Genomic DNA, 19,094 nt, shown 5'->3' on the forward strand with positions numbered 1-19,094 from the left:
GTTAACCGATTTTCAAAATTTTTCTTTTGGTATATAGGGTAATATCCCAATTTGGTATTATATTCACAAAAGTGGTGATCTGATGAAGGATCCATAAGTAATCGAGGGAACTCCTCAAAATTTATAGGGAAACATGTGGTGACTTCGGTTTCGTAGAAGTATTCTAAGCATATGCTACCAACAAGTAAGATTTTGCACCGAGGTATACCTGGTATACCGTAGTTCGGAAGGCGCTGAGAGAACTCCTGATTCTTTATAGATACAAGTTTGGGAGTTTCTGCGTTGTTTTCAGAACGGAAAGCATATGCTACTATACAAATTACATTCATCATCATCATCACTACCATATTATACCATGCATCGTCCCATGGTTATGAACTTATGACTTATGAGCCTATAATGACTCTGTTATTGGTACTTCTCATAGTCTTTAAGATCGAGGTTCGAGTAATTTGTCAAGCGATAATTAAAAAACATCCATAAGTACCTACCTAATATTATAAACCTGAAGAGTAAGTATGTTTGCTTGAACGCGTTAATCTCAGGAACTACAGGTCCGATTTAAAAACTTATTTCAGTGTTAGATAGCTCATTTATCGAGTAAGGCTATACAAATATTATCACGCTAAGACTAATACAAACAAAGAAACTCAGGAAAATGTGGGAAAAACGGGGAAATATTAGAAATTACGAACTATATAATATAAATTTTTATGGCAATATTTGGCACAGATAAAGAGTAGACCAAGTGAAGGGAGTAGGGACATAAGCTATTTTTTATGGGAAAATATTGTACGGTTTCCGTAAAATTCGTAATTTACGCGGGCGAAGCCGCGCGGGACATCTAGTAGGCTCTATAAGATAAAACAAATAGAGTAATTTACAATATTCTGTTCTCAATGACGTAGTATCACCGTAGTATGGAATTCAAAGACGGTCCTATTTGGTCGACGATATTGGATGTAATATCGACTCCACATTAAAGAAATTTCTAGAACACGCTTACTACAGGTATCATAAAATACTTCAATACATTTTGTAGCTGTATTAAAGTAATATTTTAACGTTTCACATAACGTAAAACGTTTTACTACTTGCCGTTAGCCGTAGTTAAAACTTGCAGTAAAACGGCATGGACTATCCGTACAATATATTTTGTCAAAATAAACAACTCTTAGAGAAAAATAATATTGAAATAACTTTAGGTTAACCCAGCAAACGTCATTGGTCAGCTAAATATTATTAAATAACAAATAAGGCCATTTAGCCGAAACTTTTTCGTTTTCGCTTCGTTATAGAATCGCCGATCAAAATGTATGGAATTGACAAATCAAGTACCTAGTACTTCAAACAATTAAAGATTACAGATAATTCTAAGGGTTACCTGTATTGTCTGCACCACATGCAAAGTCACTCAAAAGGTTTTTTGATGAGCTCGACATGGCTCTCCTATGGTTTGGGTGCTAAAAATATTACTTATAGACTATACCTAGTAAATGATGAGAAACACCAAGGACCATAAAAATAAACTTATTAAAAAATATGTAGTACCTTACCTATCACGCGCACCTCTAAGTCGAGCTATAAACGAATCATTGTATGGGATGGAATAGCTCAATGATTTTATATTAATTATCGTTTTCATGCCCAAAAATATGTTCAAATGTTGTTTATTATGATTTCATGAACACTATTTACGCATCCACATCCGCTGACATTATTTTTCTTTTTTCTTCTTCTTTTCCTTTGTCATGTCGTTTGTTCTTTATATTTATAATTTTGACATATTATTAAGTAAGATGGAAATTATTAGGCATGCATTTATTAATAATTATTATGACAAATTATATTTAAGAATGTATCCTAAATTAACATTTGCACGTCGAGAAAATTGACAAAATATGTGAAGCACTGTTAGAATTATAGTAACACCTTATTGTACCATATTTATGCAAATAAAAAAAAAATAAAAAAAAAGACATAAGACGAGTCGAACGTCAACGTCATATTAAAGAACGCTTATGTCAATTCCATACATTTTCATCGGCGATTCTATAACGAAGCGAAAACAAAAAGATTTTGGCTTACCCCCCAGGTCTATTTAAACTGACGGCTGACTAATATTTAACGCTTTTCATGAAAAGTATTTGTTTCAACTTTCAAGTTCTCTTCTAGAATATTCTAGATCACTCTAGTATTCTATTCCCGAGTCTGGGTTGTCAGCGATCGTCGTATTTTACACTAAGCTCTCTGGGCTGAAGCCAAGTAAAAATTTGACTTCGTTACTTGTATGTATAAAGAATTTATCTCAAACTTGTTCTGCATTCAATAAATTCTTAGAGGATTAAGGTTGTGAACTTTTGGACAAACAATATTAAAATATGGACATACAATATTATTAGTGTCTCAACCATGAAGCTCTATAATAGCTTCATGGTCTCAACACTCTACATCATAGTTTGAACTATAGATTATTTAAGTTCAGTCCAATCTACATAAAATATAAGTACTGCTTAAGTCTAGTTAAGTAATTACTAATTTACTAGCTATAGCTAAATATCCCTAGCTAAAGCACCTAGGACATTTACAGATTGTCTCCAAATTCCTAATTATTTATCGTCATGTTACAAGACTTACAAGGTGTCACGCCTCAGTGTCACCCCGCGCCGTAATCAACCCGACCTCTGAGTTTGTGACCCTCGTCACCGACCTTGTGACCCAACACGTACGTCGTACACACGCTAAGCCACTTAGTTGCTGCTTCAATAACTTTAACCAAAAGATTCTTGATGTAATGGCTCTTAAATCCATTCAATGCTTTAAAGAAAAATTCTAACCAATGGATCATTTTTTAACTCCCGACAAAAAAGAGGGGTGTTATAAGTTTGACGTGTCTGTCTGTCTGTCTGTCTGTCTGTCTGTTTGTCTGTGTGTGTATCTGTCCGTGGCATCGTAGCATCCAAACGGGTGGACCGATTTTGATTTAGTTTTTTTTGTTTGAAAGCTGACATGATCGAGAGTGTTCTTAGCTATAATTCATCATCATCAGCCTGCTCAGTGTTGGACAATCAGGGTTTATCTGGTTCATGAAAGACCGTTAGTTAAAACAAGTTAGCAACTTGTAGTCGTTTGATGGGTTTTATATTTCCTTCTTGTTCGTGATATTTGTGAATATACAATATACGTATACACATAATAATGGAAAGTTGACCTGGTGCTGCAGCATCACCTGGTAATCAATAGGATATCCAACTCCTCGCCAACTAAGAGCAGAGGTTTCGTGTTTGGGCTCATTTTAATTGTGACAACCAGTAAGAAGTAGATAAAGTATAAACAGTAAATATTTACATGCTGCTGCTGCAGCATCACCTGGATTATATAGGAACCGAGCTTCGTATGAACCCAAAGCGGAGGTTTCATGTTTGGGCACATTTAACGGCCTCATGGAAAAGGACATTGATAGATGGTAATCATGAGAATATGATTCTGTTGATAGGAATTATTTTGCACTATAACCAACACAAGTTTAAAAAGTATGAAATAAAATTAAATTAAGAAATTTAAAAAAACCCCGCCAAAACAACTTTAAAAAGTAATGAAATAATATTTACTGCCTTTAAGTTCAAATAATTCCTAACTTGTGTAAAGTAATATTTTAGTCCATAATTGTTGTCAAGGTGTGTCGGGGGACCGCTAATGTAGATGTTTAATTTCACTTAACAAGTTTAAGGATCAATTCACAGCGATCTGAATCGAGATAGGTAATCAGCGACTTGGCGGTTGTAGGTTGTAGTTTACTTGGCGGTCCCCCGACACACCGTGACAACAATTATGGACTAAAATATTACTTTACACAAGTTAGGAATTATTTGAACTTAAAGGCAGTAAATATTATTTCGTTAGTTTTTAAAGTTGTTTTGGCGGGTTTTTTTTAAATTTCTTAATTTAATTTTATATAGTAGGTACCTACTGAATGTTAAAAGTTTTAATAGTTAATTTTTTTTTTAAACAAAATATCAATAGATAAAGACACCTAAAGGCACATTTTGCATTATTTTAAAGTTTTTGTTTTATTATTTTTTTAAATAATATTTACTAGACTAGTAAACTTTTCTTCCATGAAATAAAATTAATTTAAGCCGTAACAAAACTACTGCATCTTTCCCATTATACTAACATGTACTTCGTTTCCAGCGGGCGGCTGGCACAGCGCGACATTCTGGGTCCTGGTAGTGGGTTCCGCTGGCGCCGCCGTCATCGTGCTAGCCGCGCTGGCCTGCTGGGTCGCGCGCCGCCGCAACTCGCTCGCACACAAGCTGGGTGAGTTGAGAGACGAGTAGCCTGTCGAGTTAATGGCCTAAGGGTCAACGGGAATCATACGTAGACTCAAAAGTTTACAAGGCCTAGTATGCCACCCACAATCATTAATACGTTATTAATAGCTATTCCATCCATTCCCCTCCAGTTTTGCCAAACGATCTTTTGGTGGCCCGTGGTTTAAAAGCAGTATTTACAAAAACTATGGGATTGTATTATTTTTTCTCTATTTTTTATTATTTTTCTGGAAACAAGAGACGACACATGAAATCTTGGTCCATTAAGACACCTGTTAACATATTCTATGTAACATACAGGAGGCAAGCGCGGTCCAGACAAGGCGCTGGTATTCCAGCCACCTCGTCGCGCTACAGCGGTACGGTCGCCGGGTTCGGCCACACACTACCTGCGGAAATCGCCGTCGCCGACCGCGCCTCAACCCGCACCCACCACGCCCGCAGGATCGCCGCCGCATCCGCAGCCACCGCAACAGGTAGAGAATTTACACTCAGCTCTGTTGGGCAGGACACTTCCCTGCCGACTGGCAACGCGATAATGTAAATAGTTACTCGCGCTGCCACTCATCATGCCGCTGCCGTTGCCCGACTGCCATTACTGCCGCAGAAGTATTCAGGGCAATATTTCCGGCACCTGCAGGAGCAGCGGCAGTGACTCAGTGTAATCGGCCTAGAAGGTTGTTGCTTGACAGTTGACACATACGACGAAAAACGTTTTACGATGTTATCGGATGCACGCACACATACACACATTTAAACTACAGGCACAGAATATATAATAGTACTGCTACAGGTACGTAGTTAGATCATCCTGCAGTCAATATTTTTTTTCTTTTCACGTAACGTCGATGACACTGAAAATAATATTACTAACTCCTAATAAGTAATGCACTTAATGCTCAGTGCTCACGTTTGCTTTTATCTGTTGTATTCAATGTTGTATTGTATTGTATGTTACTATAGAGGATTTTCTGTTTAAATAGATAACATTATGATATATCATACATTATTACAATATTACATTATGTACGGTATGCGCCGTGTACGCTATACGTATTATTAAAAAGTTTCCTGCATTTGTGATAACATGAGAAATCGCTTAACAGCTTTCACGTCGGGAACAAGTTTCGTTTTTCGCGAGATTGAATTAAAACAAGCCCTTTTATGGTATCTTTGATGTTTTCCTACAAATATACTGCTTCAACTTATTGGAATCATTTTACGTGTCTGACTGCCGCACTCGGTGACATAAATTAATGATATACTTAAGCTTAACTTAAAAAAAAATAGAATTTTATATATACAATGTGTAACAAAAATAAGTGATATCACTTTAGGGTGTGTACGTGTTCCTTGTAGAGAGTTCACTCTGAAAGTAGCAGCTCTGAAAGACGAAATTTTTTTTTCACTTTTGTATGGGCAAGGGCCCGAGCGTCACGAGTTTCCCCATACAAAAATGAAAAAAATTTTTGGTCTTTCAGCGCTGCAACTTTCACAGTGAACTCTCTACAAGGAACACGTACACAGCCTAAAGTATTATCACTTATTTTTGTTAAGTACACCCTGTATACGGTCGAATTGGGAAACCTCCTCCTTTTTTGTAAGTCGGTTATTAATGAAATAAAAAGTTTGACAGAAAAAGTAGGTATGGAGTTAATTCCAATTAAAAAAAATTAATAACCGAACCGGCTAATCTCTGACCCAACACGGTTGTCAACTGTGTTTTTAAATTAAACTCATTACATTTGACCCTATACAATATCATATACACTTGAATTTCATGTTATAACATTCCCAAAGTTTCTGGGAATTCTTGGTTCTGACATTGTTCAATACAAAAATTCCCGGTTCATAAAATCATTACCTGTTAAATTGTATGTAGGCACGAGAATTTTCGTTTTGACAAACGTTTTTTATGGAAACTACAATATAAAGTAGCCATTACACGATGGCCCACGATGGCCCACTGCAGGCCACGCCATTGCGTGCCGCGCCTAAACATCGTCCGCCATCAAAACACCATTACCCCGTCTACACAATGGCGATGACTTGTAGGCCAGCATGGTCCATTGTGAAGAGGCACCTTTAAAAAACGAGGATTGACACTTTTGTCGAGATGACACTGTATCTATAGGCAATAATCTAAGGTCACATCAATCAAGTATTTACTGAGGACAATAAATGTGGCGGTCAGTGCGATAAAGCACCCCCGACACGTTTTCATAGTTACGGTCACTGATAGCTTTATAGTCTGTAAACTGTAGACGGGTTTATTAGTTTGGGTTCGTCTGGGTTAAACTACAGATAACTAAATAGTTATCACGTAAGTTAAATTAGCGATTTGAGTAGGCTTTATATTTGTGCGAAATCTATATATTAATACGCAAGCGAAAAACTTTGTAACCCTTTTTACGAAAAATGGGGAAACGTAGGTGCATGAAATTTTGCACAGTTATAGTTTATATGGTGAAGGAGTGCATCGAGCTAATATTATTTTGAAATTATACTTTTATCATACATTTTTTTAACAAATAAAACATTACACACACTACAACACACACACATGAGAAATGACAGATTTTTGAGTGACAAGCCTATACATACGAATTATACTCTTTTATTTATGGTTAAGTCTGTTGACAACAAGTTGACAAATTGAAAATGGATTATAGTTTTTTTTATTGAATCTAAGATACTAAAAGACAATGCTTACACGGCCAGTCTGAGATCAGCTGAGTCCCAGAGACAAGGGTTGAAATGATAAAGTCAATATATTTTACAAAATATATATGTAGTAGTTAGTCCTAATGTCATTAAAATTAAGGTCGAATTTCGACCATTGGGCGATCTCTAGTTTAATGAAATCGATCAGAATAATAAAGAAACAAGCAACCTTTATTCTATTAAGTACAGTTTGGAATATAATTTCCTGGTCTTAAGTGTTATCTTCTGAAGTGAAACATCTTGAGAAGACCACCTACACCTTGAGGGTGAAGCGTCTGCACTCTCGCTACAAAGTGAATTTCAGTTCCTTTGTGGTGAGAGTGCCGACTCAAGTTTTATCCATCTTCGAGGTGGTTCTGTCCCGCCGCCGGTGTAGTTTACCGGAGGTTTCGGGGGAGGCTCCCGAACGAAGCGCGCATCACGTAGCCGAAAGAGACTTTACGTGATAAAGTGTAGTGTGATTGTGTGCGTGAATGTGTAAATAATATACAATAGGATAAAATTGTTCGGCGTGCATCCGTTGTCTGAATGCCATAACACAAGTTTTTACTTAGCATGGGATTAGACGACGTGATGTACGCTACCTAGCTTATATATTTTATAATACTAAGTATTGTATAATATATATTACAAGCTTTTGCCCGCGGCTTCGCTCGCGTAAAGAACTTTCAATTGTGGAATTGATCATTTTGACATATTAATTTTATTTTATTGTCTGCTCCACATCGTGCAACTTATTTACAAGGAAAGTCCCGCACATACTAATTCTACCAAGCCTCAATTTTTAAATCAGACTAGCTCAACATTCAACAACATCCACAAAAATATGAGTTTTATGCATGGTATTTTTTTCGGATACAGCGGTCTAGTATGACGATAGTCTACTTGTATCTAATTAGTAATTATCAAACTCGGCGTTTATCGTAATCTTCAACAAGCAACAAGCATATTAATCTTACCCACAAACTTACTCACTAACTTAATCGTAGTCTTACAAACACAATTTAAAAAGTTGTTCCGTCATTTTGACATTTGAACTTTTTAATTATTTTTTCAAATCGCCAAGACTTTACTTTCATCATCATCAGGTGTCAGGAGGCAGCAGCCCGCACACGCCGACGACGGAGGTGGCTCCGCTAAGCAAGGAGCTTGCGGACGCCACCGCCACCGAGAAACCCAAGCCCACGGAGCCAGACACCACGGACGGACGACTGGGGGATCTGCATTTCAAGCTGCGGTAAGTGTCTTAAAAGTATATTTTTTTTATACCGGGCAAATGGCCCGCCACACATTCCCACCACTGCAACTCCTGTGTCGCCAGGATCAACCAACCACGAAAACCCTTTGACATGATCTCAGGTACCCGAGGGACATACTAAATCTGTCTTGGGACCCGCAACGAAATTAATCGGAAAAAAGGTAAAAGGAATAGGAGATATCCAATTTATATGCCTGAAAATTAGTAGCAGAACAGTTGCAACCAACGAAGCGTCGCAGTGACATTTCTGGTTTCTTTAATTCTTTATGGCATTTATGGTTTCTGCGCCTACCTTCTTGCCGAAAACTACCAAGGCAATTTCTAAGGAAATTTATTTAAACCAGTGGTGTCAACGCGATACTTTAGGTTGTCCGCTACTAACATATTTTAAACTTTATGAGAAGAAATCAAAAGCTTTTTAACCTGATTGTGCCAGAGTTGTTCTAGGGTTATGTTTGTCGAGTGTGTCTAAAATTTCTATGCCCTAGAGTCTAGAATACTCTAGACTCTAGAGTCTACATAGAGCTTTTAAACGGCTTATCTCACTCATCAGCTTATGTTACGTAAATTGTAGAACTTGACTAATAAATAGTTCAGTTTTTTTTACTAATGTCTAGTCACTCTAGTGGTACAGTTATAATAATTAGAAAATATCATTATGCACATATTACTGTTGTAGACGTTTAACGAGTAGGTACATGTCATATGCTATAATAGCGCTTTACATTAGTGAGGTCCTTTACGACAAAATAATAATAATAATAATAATAAGGGGGTGAGGCCGATACTTCCTAGTTAGTGTCCCCGGGCAACACATGGGTGCGCCATCCTGCCCACTGCAGAGTGAGGTACTCATGCGGCTGATCGTCGGTTCTTTCTCTGTCTTCACTATCTTTTCATCGTCTTTTTATTAATCGATCTTTATTTTGCAACGTTTTTATTTGTGTTTTGTCTATCTTTCACCTTCTTTTGTTTCATCTCGTACTATTTTTCCTTTTTTGTTAACTCTTATTCTGTGTTTACTTATAAAAACCTATGACATGCGACTACGTAATAGAAATATACCCCAGGCGGGTACCGGCGCGAAATGCAATGGAGAATCCCGCCCCGGGCCTTCGGGCCCGGGCAGTCCCACGTATTCTGGGGGGGACAACGTATCGCCTCGTTCTGCCCAGTCTGGTACTGCTGCAGCAAACATCGTTTCAACAACGAGCAACACACTCTCGTACCCTACATCACCCACTTCATCTGTCAGCTTGTTTCCATCACCTCACTCTTCGCCGAGATCTTACATGTTTGATAAATCATCTTCATCATCACGATCCACTTCACATTCCCCAATGTCAGACGTTGTTGCACAGGAAGCATCTGCTATTTACCCTATGCCCATCTCTGACACCATTTCGTCTACGAGTACCTCACAAAATATTGAAATACAACCCGTAGACCACCATACTCCACAATCACACCTCATCAACACACCAGTAACAAGTGTTTTGCAGGGCATGCTTCCTCCAACCACTCTTGCTGGCAAACGTAGACAACGGATGAAATGGACCGATCAAATAAATAGAGAACTTCTCCGTTGTTACTACACAGTCACATCATGCGAAACTAATCTCACAGCATTTAGATCATTACTTCATCAAAAATTCATTGAAAAATTTCCGGAATTAAGACACTTAACGGAACAAAGACTAGCAGATCAAATTAGAGTTATCCATAGGAATAATAGAATTGCTCCCCATGAAAGAGAATTCATAAAACAATCTGTAGCTAACTTAACTCAAACATCGGACATTCTCAGCGTTCAAAGTAGCTCACAAAGCACAGATATAATATGTTTAAGCCCTGCTAATCCATATACAGAATCTACCCAACCAAACACAAACGCCACAGCTCCTCACCATTCCCCTACTCAAACTTCATATCAGTTAAATACTTTAGACTCTTGTGATACCGTAGAAGATGCAACCACACAAGAGATAAACGTCTCGAACACACCATCGGCCAATCTAATAGATAATGAAAAAATTGAAAATGTTTTTAAAGAAATGGTAATCAAATACTCTGGTACTGATCCCTCTCTAAGGCCCATAATCCCAAAACTCCAAATCTCGCGTAGTGTAATTAAAACAATAACGGTATTAAATAATGTCATCGGAAAATATCTCGAAGAAAAGGTTACAACTGATATAGAAGAAGTCCAAAGCGCAATATATTGCGCGGCTATTACTGCTACGACTCTACATGTCAAGTTAAGAAAAACAAACACGAACAAATCAACCGATAAAACAATAGACTATAACAACCCAAAATGGCAAATACGGATCGAACACCGAATAAAACAACTACGTAAAGAAATAGGGCAACTAACACAATATCTGAAAGGCAATCTTAATACAAGAAATCAACAAAAAGTCAATCCCAATAATTACCCCATAGACCAATTAGCAGATAAACTAGATAATTTGAAACAAAAATTACAAGCCAATTCAAAACGATTAAGAAGACTTAAAATAAGTAATGAAAGAAGAAGACATAATATGTTATTTACTAATAATCAAAAAATCTTTTACCAGAATCTTAGTGCAGAAAATATAAAAATTACAGAACCACCAGATTTAGAGAAGGTTAAAAGCTATTGGGAGAACCTATGGTCAAATCCAGCCCTACATGAAGAACAATCTCCTTGGATTGATGCAGAAACTGAAGAATGGCAAAATATTGACATCATGCCAGACATTATAATACACAGAGAAGATGTTACTCACGCTATAAAGAAAAGTTTAAATTGGAAGTCCCCAGGACCTGACAAAATACATAATTATTGGATTAAATATTTCACTTCAACACATTGCTATATTGCCAATTTATTTAATTTATTTATACAAGATCCACAATCAATACCTCCGTTCCTTACGCAAGGAATTACATATTTAAAGCCGAAGGATACTGACACAACTAATCCTACAAAGTACCGCCCGATCACCTGTCTCCCAACGCTGTATAAATTACTTACATCAATAATTGCACAAAAACTAAATACACATATAACTCAAAATAATATCATACCTGAAGAGCAAAAAGGATGTGCTAAGGGATCAATGGGATGTAAAGAGCAAGTTATAATAGACTCCGAGATACATAATCAAGCCAAACAAAACCATAAAAACCTACACTATTCATATATTGATTATCAAAAGGCTTTTGACAGTGTTCCTCATTCGTGGCTTCTACATGTTTTAAAAATGTATAAGGTAAATAGTAAATTAATTCATTTCTTACAAAATATAATGACAACATGGTCTACTAGGCTTAATTTAAGAACTGTACATGGCGACTTAAATTCATCTTCAATTAAAATTAAACGCGGTATATTTCAAGGAGATTCACTGAGTCCTTTATGGTTTTGTTTGGCTCTGAATCCACTTACTAAAATCCTCAATAAGTCAGGCTACGGATATACAATAAACAAAACAAACAATACCAAAATAACACATTTGCTCTACATGGATGATATTAAACTCTACGCTAGCGACAGACAGCAACTAGAACACTTAATAAGATTGACAGAAAAATTTAGTATAGATATTAAAATGACATTTGGTATAGAAAAATGTAAAATTAACTGCATTATAAAAGGAAAGCATACACAAACAGAACCCCTAAATTTAGAACAACAAAATGGAATAATAGATAGCATGCAAGCAAAAGAGACTTATAAATATTTAGGGTTTTCACAAAGCATAGCAATAAATCACAAAGATATCAAAAATACTCTTAAATCTAAATATAAACAGAGACTAAACAAAATACTAGCTACACAACTATCTGCTCGAAATAAAGTGAAAGCCATAAATACCTACGCTATACCTATTTTAACATATTCATTTGGAATAATTAAATGGTCAGATTCGGAACTTGATGACTTAAACACCAAAACTCGAACTTTAAGCTACAAACATAACATTCATCATATTCACTCAGCAGTTGAAAGATTCACACTTAAAAGAAAATTAGGAGGCCGAGGTGTTATAGATATAAAAAATTTACATTATAACCAAATAAACAACATGCGATCTTATTTCCTTAACAAAGCTCAAACCAGCCAATTACATGATGCAATAGTAAGACTTCCCCATAAAGGTACACCACTACAGCTAAGCAACATCCAATTCAACCCAACACTTAAGATACTGAAAGACTCCGATAAGATACAAAAATGGAAAAGCAAAGCACTACACGGTAAATATCCTCACCACCTGGAACAAGAACATGTCGACCAATCAGCCTCATGTAGCTGGCTTTGCAAAGGCAACTTATATTCAGAGACAGAAGGTTTTCTAATAGCGATCCAAGACCAAATTATAAAAACACGCAACTATTCAAAGTTTATTCTTAAAGAGCCACTAGATACTGATAAATGTAGACTATGTCACCTAAGCGCCGAAACAACAGATCACATTACCGGAAGATGCAGCACACTAGCTACTAAAGAATACACACACCGCCACGACAACGCAGCCAAACACATTCATCAACTACTAGCAATTAAATACAAACTCATAGATTCACACACACCATACTATAAATACAAACCTCGCAATGTCCTTGAAAATAGCACTGTTAAACTCTACTGGGATCGTGACATAGTCACTGACCGTACCATCCTAAGCAATAGACCAGACATAACCCTTACAATAAAACCAGAAAAAACAACTTACCTCATAGATATCGCCGTCCCCAACACGAACAATCTAAAACAGAAACACAATGAGAAAATACAAAAATATATCCCACTAGCAGATGAAATCAAACAGATGTGGCATCAAGACGTTGTCAAAATTATCCCTATCATCATCTCATCAACCGGAGTAATACCGAAAACCCTCGCCGCTGCTCTGAAAACTCTAGACCTACATAAAAACACTTACATCCAAATTCAAAAATCCATAATCATAGATACATGTTCATTAGTTCGCCGTTTCTTTAACCCATCCTCATCTTTCCCTACACTCCAATCATAACACATCATTAACATGAATCAGGATACTTGGTTTATGCCCGTACCTGAGTCATTTCTCCGGCAAACAGCCGAGACTACTATTTCTCTATATAATAATAATAATAATAATAATAATAATAAGGGGGTGAAGCCGGTCCCTCCTAGTTGGTGTCCCCGGGCAACACTTGGGTGCGCCACCCCACTCTCTTCGGGGTGAGGTACTCACGTGGCTGATCATCGGTTCTTTCTTTCTCGTCACTATCTTTTCGTCACCTTTTTATTAATCACTCCTTGTTTTTGCAATTTTTTGTTTTTTTGGTTTGTCTAATTTTCACCCTCCTTTTTTTCTTCTCTACCTATATTTCCTTTTTAGTTAACTCTTCCTATTTTTGTTTTAATATAATAATATAATGAAAAATGCGACTACGTAATAGAAATATATTACCCCAGGCGGGTACCGGCGCGAAAAGCAATGGAGAATCCCGCCCCGGGCCTTCGGGCCCGGGCTGTCCCTCGTATTCTGGGGGGGGCACCGTATCGCATCCTACTGCCCAGTCTAGTACTGCTGCAGAGAATACTAATTTCCAAACAATAAGCAACACATATTCATATCCTTCATCTCCTACCTCATCCGTCAGCTTGTTTCCATCGCTTCACTCTTCACCACAGTCATTCATGCTCAATAACTCATTTTCATCACGATCCACTACATTATCACCATTGTCAGAGGATGTTACACAGGAAGCAATTGCTACTAATCCTGTGCCCATTCCTGACATCAGTCCGTCTACGAGAAAAAATTCTGAAAACATTAATCCAAATACCGTAGATCATAATACTCTTACACAGCCTCATATCATAAACACTCCAGTAAGAAGTGTTTTGCAGGAAATGCTTCCTCCAACCACTCTCGCTGGAAAAAGTAGACAACGGATGAAATGGACTGATCAAATAAACAAAGAACTTCTCCGTTGCTACTACATTGTAACATCATGCGAAGCCAACCTCACAGCATTCAGACCATCACTCCATAAAAAATTCACAGAATCTTACCCTGAACTGAGACACATATCTGAGCAACGATTAGCAGATCAAATCAGAGTTATACATCGCAATAACAGAATACCAAGTCATGAAAGAGACAAGATAAAAAATACAGTAGCGCATTCGTTCGATTGTTCCAACGACCAGAACAATACAATATGTAGCATAGACACACAGCTTAGCCCCTGCGATATTCTGACAATCTCACATAATGCAACGGACGACCCAACTCTACAGCATTCTACAATTCAACCCACAAATAATAATCAACCCATAATTCTATCAAACTCTTCTGAAACTGTAGAAAATGCAATAATACCACAGACAGACATACTCACAACTGACGCCGATCAAACGCAGAATAACAAAATTAGTCAAGTATTTACAGAAATGTTACTTAATTACGCCGACACAGATCCAACACTCAGACCGGCAATACCAAAAATCCAGATTACACGCAACATAATAAAGACGGTAAATTTACTTAACAAGTTAATAGGAGAACATCTAGAAGCGAAAGAAACACCAGATATAGCGGAAATCCACAGTGCCATTTATTGCGCTGCAATAACAACTACAACTCTACACACTAAACTTAATAACCCCCCTGAAAAAGATATAGCAAATAAAACAAGAGACCCGAAAAATCCAAAATGGCAACTACGAATTGAAAACAGAGTCAAGAAACTACGAAAAGAAATTGGACAGCTTACACAGTACCTTAAAGGAAATCTTAGCCACACAAAACAACGAAAATTAAACCCTAACAATCTCACTGACGATCAAATAGTAGAATTATTAGATACTCTGAAACAAAAACTGCAAGCACAATCAAAAAAACTCCGCCGACTTAAAATCAGTAACTCTAGAAGAACGGATAATTTACTTTTCACTAACAACCAAAAGCTCTTTTACCAAAATTTAAACACCGAAAACATTAAAATCACACAACCGCCTAGTACAGATGCACTTAAGGACTATTGGGAAAACCTATGGTCCAAACCAGCCCATCACAACCTACACGCTTCATGGCTTGATACCGAAATAAATGAATGTCACAATATTAACCCAATGCCTGAAATCATAATAGATGATAATGATGTCACATACGCCATAAAGAAGACTCTGAACTGGAAAGCACCAGGACCAGATAAAATTCAAAATTATTGGATAAAATATTTTACTTCAACACATCACTACATCGCAAAAGCATTCAATTCAGCCCTCCAGGATCCCAAATTAGTACCGCTATTTATGATGCAAGGAATAACATATCTAAAGCCTAAAGATAAAAATGATACAAAAAATCCGACTAAATACCGTCCAATCACCTGCCTTCCAACTCTTTACAAACTACTTACGTCAATAATCACACAAAAACTAAATACGCACATTACTGATAATAAAATAATCCCTGAAGAACAAAAAGGCTGTGCTAAAGGCTCAATGGGCTGTAAAGAACAACTTATCATCGACGCCCAAATACACAATCAAACTAAAAAAGATCATAAGAACCTTTATTACGCATACATAGATTACCAAAAAGCCTTTGATAGTGTCCCGCATTCTTGGTTGATACATGTCCTACAAATATATAAGATTAATAATACTTTAATTCACTTTTTACAATACATAATGCATAAATGGTCTACTAAACTCAATCTAAGAACAGTCAATACCACCGTCAGTACCTCACCAATTAAAATTAAACGTGGCATTTTCCAAGGCGACTCACTTAGCCCCTTATGGTTTTGCTTAGCTTTAAACCCTCTATCTAAAACTCTGAATAGGTCAAACTTAGGATACATTATAGATAAAGCCAATAAAATCAAAATCACTCACCTTCTTTACATGGACGACATAAAACTGTTCGCACCTGACAGGCAACAACTGGAACACCTATTAAAATTAACGGAAAAATTTAGCGCTGATATTTACATGACATTTGGAACTGATAAATGTAAAATTAATTGCATTCTTAAGGGCAAACATACACATACAGAACCACTCAACTTAGAACTACAAGAAGGAACAATTGACAGCATGCAAGCTAAAGACACATATAAGTACCTAGGTTATATACAAAATACAGCTATAGATCATAAAGAAATAAAAAATACTTTAAAAATTAAATACAAACAGAGACTTAATAAAATTTTGAAAACTCAATTGTCAGGCCGAAACAAAATTAAAGCTGTAAATACCTATGCGATCCCTATATTAACATATTCATTTGGAATTATCAGGTGGTCTGACACTGATTTGGAAGCTCTCAACACCGCAACCCGAACCGCTTGTTACAAACACAATATTCACCACATCCATTCAGCAGTTGAAAGATTTACAATAAAGAGGAAGCAGGGAGGGCGTGGCTTTATAGACATAAAAAATCTACATTACACACAAATAGATAACCTCCGAAAATATTTCAAGACAAAAGCTAACACAAGCCCACTCCATAAAGCCATTGTAAGTCTACCTCATTCTGGAACACCGCTACAGTTTAATAATGACCAATTTGACCCTCAAAATAAAATAATTAAAATTGACAACAAAATAGAAAAATGGAAGAGCAAGGCTCTACATGGTAAATTTCCGTACCAGTTAAGCCAGGACCATATCGATCAAGCCGCGTCATTCTGTTGGTTAACTAAGGGCAACATTTATAGTGAAACAGAAGGGTTTTTAATAGCTATACAGGACCAAATTATCAAAACTCGCAACTACTCCAAATTTATCCTCAAAGAATTCGTAGAAACTGATAAGTGTAGATTATGCCACCAAACCACTGAGACAATAGACCATATTACCGGAGGATGCAGTTCACTAGCAAATAAAGAATATACTCACCGTCACGATAACGTAGCCAAACATATACATCAATTAATAGCAATCAAGTTTAACCTTATAGATACGCATACACCGTACTACAAATACAAACCATCTAACGTTCTAGAAAATGACTCCGTAAAACTCTACTGGGATCGCGATATCGTCACAGACCGCACCATTCTAAGCAATAGACCAGATATGACCCTCACAATTAAATCTGAAAAAACCACTTACCTTATAGACGTCGCCGTTCCAAACACCAACAACCTGAAACAGAAACACACAGAAAAAATCCAAAAATACATACCGCTCGCAGATGAGATCAAACAAATGTGGCATCAAAACACAGTAAAAATAATCCCGATTGTCATCTCCTCAACCGGTGTTATTCCAAAAACGCTTGCCGCTGCACTTAAATCCCTTGACCTTCACAAAAACACATATATACAGTTACAAAAGTCAATCGTTATAGATACCTGCTCTATAGTCCGCCGCTTCCTTAATTCATCTTCATCCTTCCCTTCAACTCATACCAATTAAACTTTTTTCACACTACATGAACAGGATACTTGGCAATCGCCCGTACCTGCTTCATTCTACCGGTTAAAGCCGAGACAAATCTATTTTAAATAATAATAATAATAATAATATCTATGTACGCTTCACACCACGTCAGTCTGGCCCCGTGGTAAGTACCTGAATGACTTGTGTTACGAGTACCAGACAACGGAAATATAATATTTAATACTTTTATACTATACATACATTTAAGATTTGTATTATAAGATACACATATTTAATACACATCCATGACCCAGGAACTTCGAAAACTTTTTGTTCCGTCGGCGGGATTCGAACCCGCGACCCCCGGCTTGAGCTACCAACGCCCTCACCACTGAGCCACAGAGGTCGTCGAAAATAGCTGGTAGAGAATGTAAAATTAGTAAATATTTTCAACATTTAACGGTGCCCGCTGCCCTAGTTTACTCAACACGTTACGTCTAATGACTGTAAACGTACAGACACCATTCATCCGCGAAAATCAATACTGTGTGTACATACCCTTATGTACATTGTCCATTGTTGCACTGTGACGTCACTTCCAGGTAAAATAGCGAACATGACAGCAGTCTAAAATAGTCTATGGAAACTCCTCTATTGTTAAGTTTGTCATTTGCAGGAAAGGGGCTGCTCACCCTTACCTTACAACCTAGACAGGTACCCTCAGTCAAAGTATAGCAATGTGACATATCCCTAAATATTGCTATACTGTGCCTCAGTAAATAACAATGCAAGAATACGGCTGTAAGGAAAGGTATTTCGACCAAGCGAGGCGGCATGCTACAGTTAGGCCCTGAATCTTTGCTACTCCCCCCCCATTCGCAATAGAATGTGAAACAAATATACCTAATATTCAACAAAGTTGTTTATTGGTTCTTACATAATGCCAATCAAAGCACCTGACCCTAACTTGACATCATACATACTTAAACCTAGATCTCAAAATCTGTAACGTCTAGAAAACTAATTTTTTTACACGAGTAACTTCAGTTCATGAAGATTAAATGCTCAAAACGAAAACACGATTACTGAATAAATGCTCGATAGTTCTAAAAAAGCATTGATAAAACCTAAATTTGCTCAAAATACTTTTTTCGTAATCGTTATAGTTCGTGTTTTATTCATAGTAAAACTAACTTGGCGATGATTCCGCGTCCACCTTTTTCACCTGGCATACGAAAGACGGGCGTGGGTGTGAATAGAGAAGGACGATGTTTGGTTTTTCGTTTAGTAGATGGATTGTTAGAAAACTTTAGAAACCATGTTATCATCTATATAAGCACTATTATTGGTTCTTAGACAGTTGTAATTATTGTAGGTATTATTTAAGTGC

The 19,094-nt window shown here is 36.9% G+C and overlaps 1 protein-coding gene across 1 annotated transcript in view; it reads left to right on the plus strand.

Annotated features, from left to right (window-relative positions):
- Nucleotides 1-19,094, plus strand: part of LOC121734058 (synaptotagmin-4) — a 50,879-nt gene that overhangs the window by 19,239 nt on the left and 12,546 nt on the right. The window contains exons 2-4 of the mRNA XM_042124466.1: nucleotides 4,195-4,320; nucleotides 4,635-4,810; nucleotides 8,147-8,295. Of these exons, the coding sequence (XP_041980400.1) occupies nucleotides 4,195-4,320; nucleotides 4,635-4,810; nucleotides 8,147-8,295 (451 nt within the window). The remainder of the gene's footprint in view (nucleotides 1-4,194; nucleotides 4,321-4,634; nucleotides 4,811-8,146; nucleotides 8,296-19,094) is intronic.

This window comes from Aricia agestis, chromosome 15, assembly GCF_905147365.1.
Source record: "Aricia agestis chromosome 15, ilAriAges1.1, whole genome shotgun sequence".
In the NCBI taxonomy this organism is placed as follows: Eukaryota; Metazoa; Arthropoda; class Insecta; order Lepidoptera; family Lycaenidae; genus Aricia; species Aricia agestis.